Source organism: Plasmodium gaboni, chromosome 10, assembly GCF_001602025.1.
Source record: "Plasmodium gaboni strain SY75 chromosome 10, whole genome shotgun sequence".
Classification (NCBI taxonomy): Eukaryota; Apicomplexa; class Aconoidasida; order Haemosporida; family Plasmodiidae; genus Plasmodium; species Plasmodium gaboni.
In genome coordinates, this window is record NC_031490.1 from 1,349,977 (window position 1) to 1,364,712 (window position 14,736).

General features: G+C 17.4%; 5 protein-coding genes across 5 annotated transcripts; 2 read left to right on the forward strand and 3 right to left on the reverse strand.

Moving 5' to 3' along the window:
• Window positions 1-112: 112 nt before the first annotated feature.
• On the reverse strand, window positions 113-322 carry PGSY75_1038500 (putative exported protein; the record flags this gene model as incomplete). Its single annotated transcript, XM_018786144.1, has 1 exon — window positions 113-322. A coding segment is annotated over one exon (210 nt), but the record flags the coding sequence as incomplete, so codon positions are not given.
• Window positions 323-2,009: 1,687 nt separating this feature from the next.
• Window positions 2,010-3,689, reverse strand: PGSY75_1038600 (putative exported protein; the record flags this gene model as incomplete). Its single annotated transcript, XM_018786145.1, has 2 exons — window positions 2,010-3,365; window positions 3,486-3,689. 2 exons carry the CDS (start codon window positions 3,687-3,689, stop codon window positions 2,010-2,012), a joined length of 1,560 nt encoding a protein of 519 aa, XP_018641762.1.
• A 1,291-nt stretch (window positions 3,690-4,980) lies between these two features.
• PGSY75_1038700 (putative exported protein) lies at window positions 4,981-6,153 on the reverse strand (the record flags this gene model as incomplete). Its single annotated transcript, XM_018786146.1, has 2 exons — window positions 4,981-5,850; window positions 5,944-6,153. The coding sequence occupies 2 exons, from the start codon at window positions 6,151-6,153 to the stop codon at window positions 4,981-4,983; spliced, it is 1,080 nt and encodes a 359-aa protein (XP_018641763.1).
• Window positions 6,154-8,276: 2,123 nt separating this feature from the next.
• On the forward strand, window positions 8,277-11,135 carry PGSY75_1038800 (PHIST domain- and DNaJ domain-containing RESA- like protein; the record flags this gene model as incomplete). The annotated part of the gene is made up of 2 exons (XM_018786147.1): window positions 8,277-8,474; window positions 8,598-11,135. 2 exons carry the CDS (start codon window positions 8,277-8,279, stop codon window positions 11,133-11,135), a joined length of 2,736 nt encoding a protein of 911 aa, XP_018641764.1.
• A 2,034-nt stretch (window positions 11,136-13,169) lies between these two features.
• Window positions 13,170-14,249, forward strand: PGSY75_1038900 (putative lysophospholipase; the record flags this gene model as incomplete). The annotated part of the gene is made up of 1 exon (XM_018786148.1): window positions 13,170-14,249. The coding sequence occupies one exon, from the start codon at window positions 13,170-13,172 to the stop codon at window positions 14,247-14,249; it is 1,080 nt and encodes a 359-aa protein (XP_018641765.1).
• Between the last annotated feature and the right edge of the window lie 487 nt (window positions 14,250-14,736).

Genomic DNA, 14,736 nt, shown 5'->3' on the forward strand with positions numbered 1-14,736 from the left:
AATATGAAGAAAATATATAAATATAAACAAATAAATAAATAAATATATATATATATATATATATATATAATTATATTGCATAAAATATTCTTATTTATATTTCTTTTTTTACCTTGTAATTTATAAAATAAAGAATATAAATAAAAAATATATATAGAAGTATTTTTTTGAAGGTGAAAAATGTTTCTGTTCTTTTTTTGTGTCTGTTATTTATTATACTTCCTATAATAAATTCTAAATTAAAATATTCATTTTTATTTTTTTTTGGGCATTGAATTTCAAAAAAAAAAAATTTTTTTTTGTTACAATTATTATGAACCATTTTTTTTTTTTTTTTTTTTTTTTAAATCATGAAATATTTTTATGTATGAAGGAGAAGATAATAAATTTTTTCTTTTTGTTAACATCAGAAGAATATTAATCTAAAATAAAATAAAAACAGGAATAAGAATAAAATAGAATAAATTTTAATCATACATATCGTTATTTTTACATTAAAGAATAATTTTTTAAATGTAAAAAAATTATTTAAAAATACATATAATATATTCAAATGACAACTAAAAGGAATACATATTAGTAGAGCATATGAAATAAATTTTAATTGATATTCACCTTAAAAATATATTACAAAATGTTGAATTATAAATTTAAAAGTGAATCTATTATATAAAAAAATTAATAAATAAGAATTTATTTATGAAGTTATATGAGTATGATATTTATATAAAGATAATATTTTTATTATTTTATAAAAAGATAAATAGGAATTATGTAATATAAATATTAATATATTTATATAATATAATGCACATGAATATCTTGTATCTTTTATTTGAATTTTTTTGTTTTTGTGTACTTAAAAGAATATAATTATATTTAGAAAAATGTGTACAGCAATAAGAATATATTAAAAAAAAAAATATAATAAATAAATAAATAATAAGTCATGAATTTCTATATTATGAATATTAATATCCTTAATTTTCTATGGAAGGTTATGTTATAGTTGAGGAATATTACTTACACTAAATAAATAATATTATATATATATATATTATTTTAATTATTAATTTTAAAAGAAAATATCTGTAAATTAATAATTATTGGTATACCATAATTCAGGAGTATTATATACATATATAAATATATGAGTATAATTATAAATACTTCTTTATTTAATTTTTTTTTTTTTTTTTTTATATATTATCAAATGAAAACAAAAACATTTTCCAATTAAGTCTATTATTATGTGTTTTAACATAAAGGAAGAGAAGAAATTAATTATTTTATTTTTTTTTTTTTTTACTTAATTTATATATAGATATATATATTTTAAGTATGATGTAATATTTTATTAGAAAATTATGTATAAAATATAATATGATCTCATTAATTATTTTAAAATACATATGTTGTAAACTCTCGGAAACAAGATATTTTTCATGTCTAATTGAAAATACATAAATTTTTTTTTTTTCTCATTTTCAAATGTAATTGGTACATATAGTATTATTGGGAAAATAAAAAAATATATATATCTATATGGATAATATATTTTTTCCAATATATTATACTAAGATTGTGATGAATTTAAAATATGGGAATTTATGTAATTGTACATTTTGTTATTTTATAAAGAATTTTTATTTTATTTTATTGTGTATGAAAAGAGTTGTCAAAAAAATAATTTATTTTAGGATTATCATGTATATATTAAAATGGAATAAAGAATATATATATATATATATATATATATATTATTAAGGAGAATGTAAAAAAATGCCAAATAATATATACATATATATTTATTAGACGAAATAACATGTTAAACATACATACTAAAAGTTATTTAAATATTATTCAAAAGAAAATATATATATGAATATTTTTAAAAAGGATAAATATATATATATATATATATATATGATATAATATTAATTACATTTCTTTTGTAAAAACATAATATTTTTAATTTTAATTTTAATTTAAATTTAGTTTTGTCTTTTTTAATATGATGGAAGAAATACCGTTTTAACCAGATAAAATATCCCTGGGAAAACACATGGAGATGTCCAATAAGATATAAACATGGTTAATAATGACGTTGCGGTTGTTAGTGCGAATGATACTCCAAGTTTAATTTTGTTTTTTTTTTTAATTTTTTTTATATTTTTATGTGTTATACAAAGTGAATCATAGTATGTCTTTTTATAATGATTTTTAGCACCCAATAATTTTTTCATCATATTTAATTCTTCTTGTTTTATATAAGAATTTATTAATTCTCTAATACTTTCTTTTCTTTGTGTAAATGACCATTTTTCATCTATATTACTTATATCTAGTCCTATGAAGTCAGCCAAGTATAATTTATATTGTTTTAACTTTATATCGTTATCTATTAATTCTAATTCTTTTTGTAGATTTTTCATTTTTATATATTTATCTAAAAAGACATTAAAATTGTCTTCTAATTCTTGTCTTAGTAATGATGTATTTTTTTCATACATATTATAATTTTCTTCGTCATTTAATTTTTCGTGTTCTTCTACATTTTTATTTATTTTTGTACATTTATGTTTATCCATAGTATCATTAATTTTATGTCTTATTTGTTCATCCATCAATTTTTTTATTGAAATATTTTTTTCCTCTTTCTTATAATCTGTGAAATCACATGAATGTATTTCATCAGATTCGTCATAAGTATTTATATTATATGGTATTTTTTCTTGATATTCATGGATATTATCTTTAATGGGTAATTCTACAATATTATTATGAACATTTTCCAAATCATAAAAATCATAGATAAATTGGTTGTTATTATACAACATATCATAAAACAGGTGTATATATTCTTCATTAACATATTCTATATTAAAATATGGATCAGAATTAAGTCTACTATGATATGTTTTATTATTATTATTATTATGTGGTTCTAAATATTGTTTATTATGAAATGCATCCAAATAAATTTTATTTCCATTATATTGTATATCATGGTGTCTTTCCATATATGGTAGGTTTTCATCGTTCATATTATAATTTTCATGTACATAATTATAATTCTTTATTAAATTAGGCACTTCTTCATATGGTATATGATAATGTGTATTAATGTAAGGATTCTCATTATATTGTACATTATCAGTTTCTTCTTTGTAATAATAATTATGAATTTCATCTGTATATTGTGCTTTGGTATAATTATAGTTGTTATATGAATCTACATTATATGATATATCTTCATAAGGTTCTTCAAATTGTTTCATATTTTCATTTAAACATCTGTATATGTTAAATGTCGATTTTAGAGGAACAATGGTATTCTTATTCGAGAAATTTCCAAATTTACACTACAAAGAAAAATATATATATATATATATATATATATATATATATTTATTTATTTATATTTTTATTTAATTGAGAAAAAAAAAAATTATAAAATATAGTTTATTTACATGTTTAATTACTTGATTAGGATATACAAAAATGTAGGTACAAAATATATATATGAAAAGTTCAAGAATAAATGTGAAAAATGCACTGATTAGTATTTTATTCTTGTATCTATTAAGATTTATACATTTCCTTAAAAATAAATATTTTGCTTTTTCTTTTTTATCATATAATTTGGAAATATTTCCTTTTATAGAGTAATTATTTTTAAGCTTCATTTTTTTGTAGGACATATTTTAAAAGGAGTGTTAAAAAATATAAAATAAACCAAAAGAGCATTTATATAAATAAATGGGAAACATATGAAAAATGATATACAATGTGAAGTTTTATGTATCCCACTTATATAATTAAAAAATATATAATCCTGTAAATATACATAAACTATTATAAATTTTCTATATTTTATAAATATTATTATGAATTTTTAGAAAAGTTTGATTTATTTGGTATTACTTTTTTTTTGGAATTAAAATTTTCTACTACAAAATATTGTTTTAAATATAAAAATAAATAAAATAATATAATTAAAAAAAAATACATATCTTTGAAATTATTTTTTATTTTATTTTATTTTTTGTGAAATACTATATGTTTGGTATATATTTCTTAATAAGTTTTAATTTTTATTTAATAAATAAATAAGTTTTTCATAAAAATGAAAATTATAAAATCTGATAATATTATATATCTACATGCACACTCGATTTTATCAATTAATTTAAAAAGAAGCTCGCTTAATATTTATATTATTTTATTTTTTTTCTATTCTGCTTTTTTTAAATGTGTACGTATATGAAAATAACGATATATCCGAAAATACGTACAACATATAAAAGAATGAAGGTTAATAAGGAAATAAAAAAATAAATTATAATTATATTTAAAAGTAATAGTACAGTTAATTATATATACATAAAAAAAAAAAAATAAAATATAATAAAATAAAAAAAGGAGATACATATATATATGTATTTCACTTAATATGAATACATATAAAAGTATAATATATATAACTAGTAGGATTTTTATAAAATATTCATATTTAACAATATAAAGATAAATGTAATGTTTGTGTATTTTTCCAAAGATAACATAACAATTTTAGAATTCAAGTAAATGATTATAGAAAAAAAAGTACAAAAAATTATATATATATATATATATGTTTTTTAACAGCCTATATAAATAAGAGTGAATATTATATAGGTTTTTTTTTTTTTTTTTTTTTTATTTCTATATATTATTAATAATTATTATAGATTAAGTTCTATAAATAGAGGTTCTTATAATATAGAAAGTAAATAAAATGATGACTTTTTTGTACATATAAAGGTTATGAAGAAGGAAAAAAATTCATACAAAAGGTTTTCTAAATTTTTATTATTACGGCACGAAGAGAAATGAATAATATTAAAATAAATATATGAACAAATAGACACCTAAATTGCATAAATATATATATATATATATATATATATATATTTATTTATATATATTTTTTTAATTTTAAAATTTATATAACCAAACAAATGCAGTACTGAATACTTCAGGGGCAATTTTATTCAAAGTAAACATGGATAAGAGTACAAATATTGGTGTTAATGCCATTTTGACAAAACTTTTTTTTCTTTTTTTTTTCTTTAACTTTTTTTTGTAAGAGTAATATTTAAAATTTAAAGCTGATATTTTATTTTCATAGAATTTCATTTCATTTAATGTTTCAAATAATAATTTTAATTTTTCTTTATCTTCTTCTGATAAGTTAATATCATCAATGTATTGTTCTTTCTCATTAATAAGATAATCTTTAAATTTTACAAAATCATTGTAAAATTCTTCCTGTATATTCATATTTCCTTTATCATAAAATTGTTCATTTTTAGTTGAGTTTTGTAAAGACTGTTCATTATTATGATCTTTTGTATAATCATTTGTGGACGTATTAAAATTATTATAACATTTGTCTTCTCTAGGTATGGAGTTATAATAATTTAAATTACATTCATTCTGTATATTATACAATTCGTTTGAATTATTCTGAAAATTTGAAATGATATCTAGTGGTTGTTCTATATGATTAGAATAAGAATAGAAATTTTCAGGTTGTTGTTGAATATGGTAGGGTAATAATTTTTCATATTCTATTGTTTCTTCAATACCCCGAGAATGTTGTTGAGTATAGTAACTGTGTACATGAATATGTTCTGTAGGTTCTTGAATATACTGGAATGGTGTTTCAATATGTAATAAAGATCCAGGATTATAATTGTTATATTCCTGAAAATAATCAGAACTTTCTCCTAATAATCTGTATACTTTAAATTTCCATACTTTATGTAACTTATTCTTTACATATACATTATTATAGAACGTATTCTAAAAATAAAGATAAATAAATAGATAAATATATATGTATATATGTATATATGTTTCTATATGTATATAATTTTAAATTATGTAATGTTGTACCTCATTATTTGTATATCTATAAAAACATATATATAATACAAAAAGAAAAAGTTTATTAAACACAAGATGTATTCTTATATTATTATGTTTTATGGAATTTATTATTACATCTTTTATATATTTTTTCAAGTTTAAATATGTATTCAGATTATACTTTCTTTTGGTTTCAAATGTAATTTTATTTAATTTATTAAAATAGTTAATAATCATTTTGTCATTATATTATTATATATATATATATATATATATATATGCATAAAATAATTTATGTGTTTGTACAAATGAAATAATAAAATTATTACTTTCTATAAATTTTTGATGATTAAGAACATCAAAAAAAAAAAAAAAAAAAAAAAAAGAATATTGAATAAAATACAGGTAACAATTATTTCAAATTTCATATGATATAAATGATATAATTAAAAAGGATACAATAAAATAAATCAATAAACAAAATATTATTATATATATGTTTGTTTATTTACTCCTTTATATTTAAAATGTATTTTATATTTTTAATTATATAAAGATTTATATCCTACCGAATTTGTAAATATATAAAAATTTCAATTGAATCATTGTTATTTTAAAATATGTATGCTCTACAAATATGAAAAAAAAAAAAAAAATTAAAATTAACTTTATGTGAATTTGATATAAGAATTTAAGTCATTACATATATATTATTATACCTTTTATTTTATTAAACAATGAAGTATTAATTTTAAAAAAAAGTACAAGGGAAAAAAAAAAAAGAAAAAATATAATTTTGTATAAAAATTCAGGTACCAAATATTTAGAAAACAATATATAATTAAACATAAAAATAAAAAAAATAATAAAATAATATCTACTATATAAATATATTTATATTCGATCTATATTATTATATATTTTAATATATTTAAAATCTATGTGTGTATGGATTTATATATTTCCATTGAATTATTATATGTTAAATTTATAATGGAGAATTAATAAAATTATGATTGAACCTATATTTTCCATACACGTGTTATTTTTATTATTTCAAGAATAACATTATATAAAGTTTATACAAACTTATTTATCATTATATTTTTTCATTTTTAAGAATATGTATATCTCAACTTTTTTCTTTTTTTTTTTTTTTTGCTTATTATTTACAAAATTTTTACGATAATTATAAATATTATACATATTTTAATGACATATGGAAAAATAAAAAGAGCATAAATTACATACTATTAATCAGAAGGAAAAATTGACACATATATTTTTTTTATATTTTAATAAATGAAAGAATTATATAAAAATGTTTATATGGATAAAGAATATATATAAAATAACAAATCTTAATATTTTCCTTTTTAAAAAGAACATGATCTGTATATTTAATGATATATATTAATATATATAATATAATTGTTATTAAAAATTAATATGCTTTTTTTTTTTTTTATATTTTTTCTTTTTTTAGAAGAGTGTTATTAATATATATATATATATATATATATATATATATAATGAACTCTTGACATTTTATTGAAAAAAAAAAAAAAAATATATATATAAATAATATAAAAACTACAAAGGAATACATTTATATTTACAATAAAAAAAAAAATTAATACCTAATAACTTGTAAAATATAAAAATTTATATGTTATTTTATAAGAAAAAGAAGGAAAAAAGGAATACCAAAATTATTCATACATATATGTTCTTATTATTAATGCATGCAAATAACAAAAAAAAAAAAAAAATTGTATTTTGAAATTTAAATATTAATAAATCTATATATATATAAATGCATATACTTATATTAGAACCCATATAATATTTCTATAAAAATAATAAAAATTTTATTTATTTAAGTATATAAGAATGTGTATATAATATAAATTATAATATTCATATGAAATAATTATTGGTTTTTAAAAATATTTTAAAAATATTCCAATATCTATTTAGTCAAATATATGTATAATATAATATTAATTATTATTATTATTTTTTTTTTTTTTTTTGTATAAAAAAGGAATTATTTATTTAATACATTTATAATATGTTGCTGACAATAAATATATTATAAATATTAAATTAAAAAGAATAGTTCTTATATATATATATATATATATATATATATATATATAATAAAAACAATATTACTGTTTTGTTGATATTATTAATTTTTTGAAGAAATTAATTTTAATTATTATTGTATTTAAAAATCTTTATAATGATTTATATATATATATATATATATGAGAAAGATTATTCTATTTTAATAAGATTGATATGTATTAAAATACAATCAACAATTGGTCATTTTTAAAAGGTTAAATAAAAATATGAAATGTTTAAAAATATTTTCTTTTAAATCGTATAAAAATTTTTTAGATAAGAAAAACTTAAATTGGAAATATAGAAATGCATATTCGTGTGAAGATAAAGCAGCGAAAACATATAAGAGAAAAGTATATGAAACTTTATTTTGTAAATATATTAATGTATCAATTTGGTATATACTATTTTATATTATTATATTGGTAAGTTTAATTTGATAGAAGAAATTTATTTTATTATATATATATATATATACAACAATATGTATATAACCATACATATTATATACATTTATATTTTTATTATGTTTCATTTTTGTATATCAGAATACGTACCTGTGGAATAGTAGATTCTCATATGTTATACAATTTAATCATATATATGGAAGAAAGTTATATTCTGCTGAGAGTTTAAATAGAGAAAAGACAAATACAAAAACAACAATTATAAGTAAAGTAAATCTATTTCCCAATGAAGTTATATTATCAAATTTAAAAAATGAAAATGATAATCGTGAAGAATCTTTTTTAGAATTTAATGAACAATTAATTGAAAATTTGCAAAAATATAAATTATGGAATAATTATATTGCAATACCGTATGTCAAAAAATATTCCCCAATTAAATATAATGATATAGATAACAAACTAAATGAAAATATTGATAACGTAGGAAGAAATGGAGAAGATATTATAAAAGAAATGAATAATTTGTGGTTAAAAGTAATGAATAGTGAAAAATATAAATATATATTTTTGAATCATCCTTTACAAAAATATTATTATAATATAAAAGTAAAATATAAAATATCAAATGATTATCATAAAGAGAAATGGAAAGAATATAATGAAATTAGAAAAATAAGTGAAGAAGACATTGAAACAAGATTAAATAAAATCTTTAAAGATTGGTTTAAGCAAAAAATGATAAATTTAGAAGATTATAGAAGAGTAACCGTTACTTGTAGAATTGCTCTGAAGGAATTATCTAATTATGTGCAAAATTCATGTACAAAAGTTATGTCTATATATTTTAATTTTATTAAAAAAAATAATAGAAAAATTTATATAGACATAAACCAGTTTAATAATAATACAAATAGAAAAAAATATAATAGACAATTATGTGAAGGTATGAATTTTGGAAAAATAAATTTCAGTGAATGCCTTATAAGTGCATCAGATATTGATGGAGATAATTCGAATTCCTTATTAAATGAAGAAGATATTTCTTGTATTGAATTAGGAAAAGGAAGTGGTAAAATGGAAAATGAAGAATTAAATATGAACGATCCATGTAAGGATAAAGAATGTTCAAGTGGAAATATAGAAGAAAAAAAAAAAAAAATTACAAAATGTGATATTAAAAATGATTATGAACATGATAGTACATGTAATAATCAAAATGATAGGGACAGTAATAATTCAAGTGATGATACAGATAATGATATAAATGATGGTGTTAATATATTTCATCAGTCAAAAAAATATAGTAGAATACCAAGGTATGATACATCTAATCTAAAAAGTTATTCTGAAAATCGTTATTATCTTGATCTAGAAGCAGAATGGTTATTCAATAATCTTTTAGAAATAAAAAGGTTGAATAATAATTTGAAAAATAAAAAAAGAAGAAGAAATAAAGAAAATAGGAATTATCCTTTACAATCTGATTTTTCAGAAAATATGTTTGTTGATAAGACATATTATGATATATTAAATGTAAATCCAGATGCGGAATTTATGGAAATTAAAAATAGTTATTATAAATTAGCATTAAAATATCATCCAGATAAAAATGAAGGGGATGACGAAGCAAAATTAAAATTTCAAAAAATAAATGAAGCATATCAAGTATTAAGTGACGAAGAAAGAAGAGAAGAATATAATAATTCCGGGAAAAGTGCAATTGAAAAAATGTTTTTTATAGATGGATCAGTTTTTTTCACTTTATTATTTAGTTCAGAGAAATTATGTGATTATATAGGAACATTACAGATATCTTCCTTTGTCAAATTACTTCATGAAAAAGGTATGAATACCAATGATTTATTATATAATATGAGAAAAATTCAAAATAAATTATCAAGAGAACAAGATATAAGAGAAACCGAACTAGCTCTTTTATTACGAGATTTATTACAACCATACGTAGATGGTGATCCGAATTGGGAAAACCAAATGGAAGAAGAAATTAGTTCTTTAATATATTCTAATTATTCATCTTCTATTTTAAAATCTATAGGATGGACTTATAAAAATGTTGCCAAAACGTTTATAAAAGAAAATAAATCATTTTGTGGATTAGGCGCTGAAATTACAAAAATGAAAGCTGGATTTCGACATATTAATAATTCTAGTAAGGCCACTAGATCATCTATAAGATTAAAAAGTAAAATATTCAATAGCATACAAGATAATAAAATGCTAATAGAAAATGTGTCCTTAATGAATAATAATAATATTACTGATGGTAATAACAGAACCTTTGATAATGCTTCTATAAATGATGAAGGTAAATGTAGTAGTAAAAATAATGTTGTAAAGTACGATAATAATGCTACACAAATTATAAAAAAGAAAAATAAAATACTAGCAGATATTTTAGATGACATATTTACTATAGTTTTGTGTGATATTGAATTAACAGTTAGATATGCTGCTGATAGGGTTTTAAGAGATGAAGGTTGCAATAAAGAAACACGTTTAAAAAGAGCAGAAGGTATAAAAATAGTTGGGAAATTAATGAATAAATGGGCAAAAATTAAGAAACAACAGATGAAAGACGATAAAATTGATATTATTGATACAATAGATAGTGCATTAGATGTATCAAAAATACGGAGTGAGAACAAAAAGAATTAGAAACATACAAATATATTGAAATAATATCGTGGGTAAAAAGAATAATGATTTATGTATATTAATAAAGAATAAAATTATATGAAATAATTCTTTTTTTTTTTTTTTTTTTTTTTTATTTTATTTTATTTTATTTTTTTGTAAGGTTTAAGTTTTAGAGCTACAAAAGTACGACTTAAATTATTTTTTAATCTATATAATTTACCATTTTTTTTTGTAGTATAATTTTAAAAAATACATATTTTTTTGTTCTTATATTAACGAGTTCATTTTTTAAAATTTGATGGAAAAATATAAAATTAGATTCATTTGTATGTATTTTAAAAAGTTATTGTTTCATTTAAATATAAATATATATATGTATATTTCAGTACATATTAAGATTATATAAAAATAAAAAAAAATGTTAGTTTCAAAAAATATATTTATACATATTTATGTGTGTGAATGGATAATTATAAAAAGTATATGAAAAAATAATAAAGAAAGATAATGTAATATAATGATAAAAAGGTTTTATACTAGTATTTTATTTTTTCAAAAGGAAAATTATTTAATATTAGATACTTGAATAATTTAAGAATTTTATTATTATATATAATTTTTATGTCATAATATATATGCTTATTTAACAGAATTTTATAATGATAATTTTTAATATATTTTTAGAAAAATGATATAACTATATTGTGAGTGAAAAATGTGGGCATTTTTCATTTCCTTTCCCTTCCTTTTATTTTATTTAATGCTATAATTATATTTGGCCATTTAAAAAAAAAAGTAAATGATATAATCTGATCTCATGGTATAAAATTTCAATATGAATATATATTTTAAGCGACAATTTTTTTATCATATGTTCAGTATTAATAATAGTTATATAATTATAAATAGAAGAATAAAATAATACGAATTTACCTCCCTTTTACATAACATAATACAGGAAATATAATTCCGCCCAAAATAAATAAATAAATAAATATATATATATATATATATATATTATGTAAATTTTTTGAAAGAAAAAATTTATGCAAAATTTAAGATTCATAAAATATAATTTTGTTATCTCATTCGTTTAAGGAAAAATACAATAAAAATATATAAAATTAATATTAATATGAGTATATAAAATATTTATTTGTTTGTATATATTTTTTATATAAGTAAGATATAAGTATAAAAAAAAATAAATAAAATAATTATGTAATACACTATATATATATATATATATATATATATATATACATGTTTTTGATAATGATTATTTATTTTCATTAAACCAGTTATAATATGAAAATTTTATAAAAAATATATTATATATATAAATATTTTTAAAAATAAAATATTCTCATTTAATTTGTTTTTAATATTTTATATTGCTCAAAATATATTATACAGGATAATTCACAAAATAAATATTTTAATATATTAAATATTTATATATATGTATTATAAATTAAAATTAAAGAAAAAAGGAAAAAAAAAAAAAAAAAAAAAAAAAAGAAAAAGAAAAAATTATGAGATTGCTTAGAAGGTATGTAATATTTACAATACCTTAAAAGATTATTTTTTTTTTTTGTTTTTACAAAATGTTTTATATTATGTTTTAAAAAATATATATGAACCATAATATTATGGACAAATATTTCTTGATAATTGAACATATTATATGAGTAATATAATTGAAGACATATTATATTTATTGTTATATTATTTTAGGATTCTAAATAATTTATAAATATTTTGAAAAATTTATTGAATAAATATAAATATGTGCAAATATATATCTATATAAATATATATTTTATATGTATTTTTTCATTTTATTCTTATATAAAATAGGAAAATATGTATAATTAATTGAAAACAGAACAAAATATTTATTTTTTGTTTTTATATAATATTAATGTGATATATTTATTTATAATATATATATGAATTAAGAACAAAAAATATTATCTTATTTATTAATATATATATTTTATAAGGTAGAAATATATGTTAATATATAATTAATGTATATATATGATAATCATGAATAAATTATTTGTAGATGATTCAAATGTATGTGGAACATTTAATACATTACCTTTTGTTGAATCATATTATAATAGAAAGGGAATATTATTAAAGAGTTATTCATGGTTAGTTAAAAATGCAATTGGTATAATAATATTAGTTCATGGTTTAAGTGCTCATTTAAGACTTCAATATTTAAGGCTTAATGTCAATGTAGTTAATAACGACTATGCTAGATTAATTGATGCAGATAATTATTACATTTACGAAAATAGCTGGATCGAAGATTTTAATAAAAATGGATATTCAGTATATGGTATTGATTTACAAGGTCATGGAGAATCGGAAGGATTAGATAAATTACCACTTCATATAAATAATTTTGATGATTATGTGTATGATATAATAGATTATATGAAAAGAATTAATAATTCGATAATTTCAGAAAAATCTATCCAGAAGAATACATTAAATAAATATACTATAGAAAATACACAAGAGCTTCTTCCTATGTATTTAGTTGGATTATCAATGGGTGGGAACATTGTATTAAGAACTTTAGAAATATTAGGAAAATCCAATGAACTAAATTCTAATTTTAACATAAAAGGATGTATATCTTTAGCTGGGATGATATCTGTTCGAATGGTAGGTCCTATAGATTCAATTAAATATAAATACTTTTATTTACCAGTAATGAAATTAATTTCTCGGTATTTTCCAACTTTTCGACCTGGTAGAAAGAAATTCAAATTTGAGAAATATCCATTTATTAATGATCTGTTATTTTATGATAAATATAGATTTAAAGGACGTATTACAAATAATCTTGCACGTGAAATTTTGGTTGCATTAGATAATTTACATAACAATATTCATGATATTCCTAAAAATATACCTATATTATTTATTCATTCAATTAATGATTGTCTTTGTTGGTATGAAGGAACTGTATCATTTTACAATAAATTACAAATCGATACTAAAGAACTTTATACTTTAGAAGATATGGATCATGTTATATCAATGGAACCAGGAAATGAAAATGTTTTAAAGAAAATTCTTGAATGGCTTTCTAATCTATATGTGAAATAAGGAAACATTTTATTAATTGAACAATATTAAGTTTATACAATTAATTCTTTATAACAAGAACATTTGATAAACGCACATAAGTATAAATATATAAATAAATATATATGTTTCCTTTATAATTTTTAATTACTAATTTTTTTTTTTAACTTTTTTTTGTTTTTATATATATATATATATTGAATATACATATTTTATATTTTTAATACAATAATTTTTTATTTAACTTACATTTTATGATAGATATTTTTAAATGAAATAAATATTATAAATATAATTTATTTATATATGTGTGTTATTAAATTCATATACATATATCAAATATATATATATTTATTTATTTTCATATATCATATATACATTATATTAGTTGTCAGAGAAAATAGTTTTAATCTATAATATTTTTTTAGGTTACATGTACTATATTTTTTTTTTTTTTTTTTGGAAATTATACATACTTTTTTTTTTTTTTTTTGGATATTATATATAC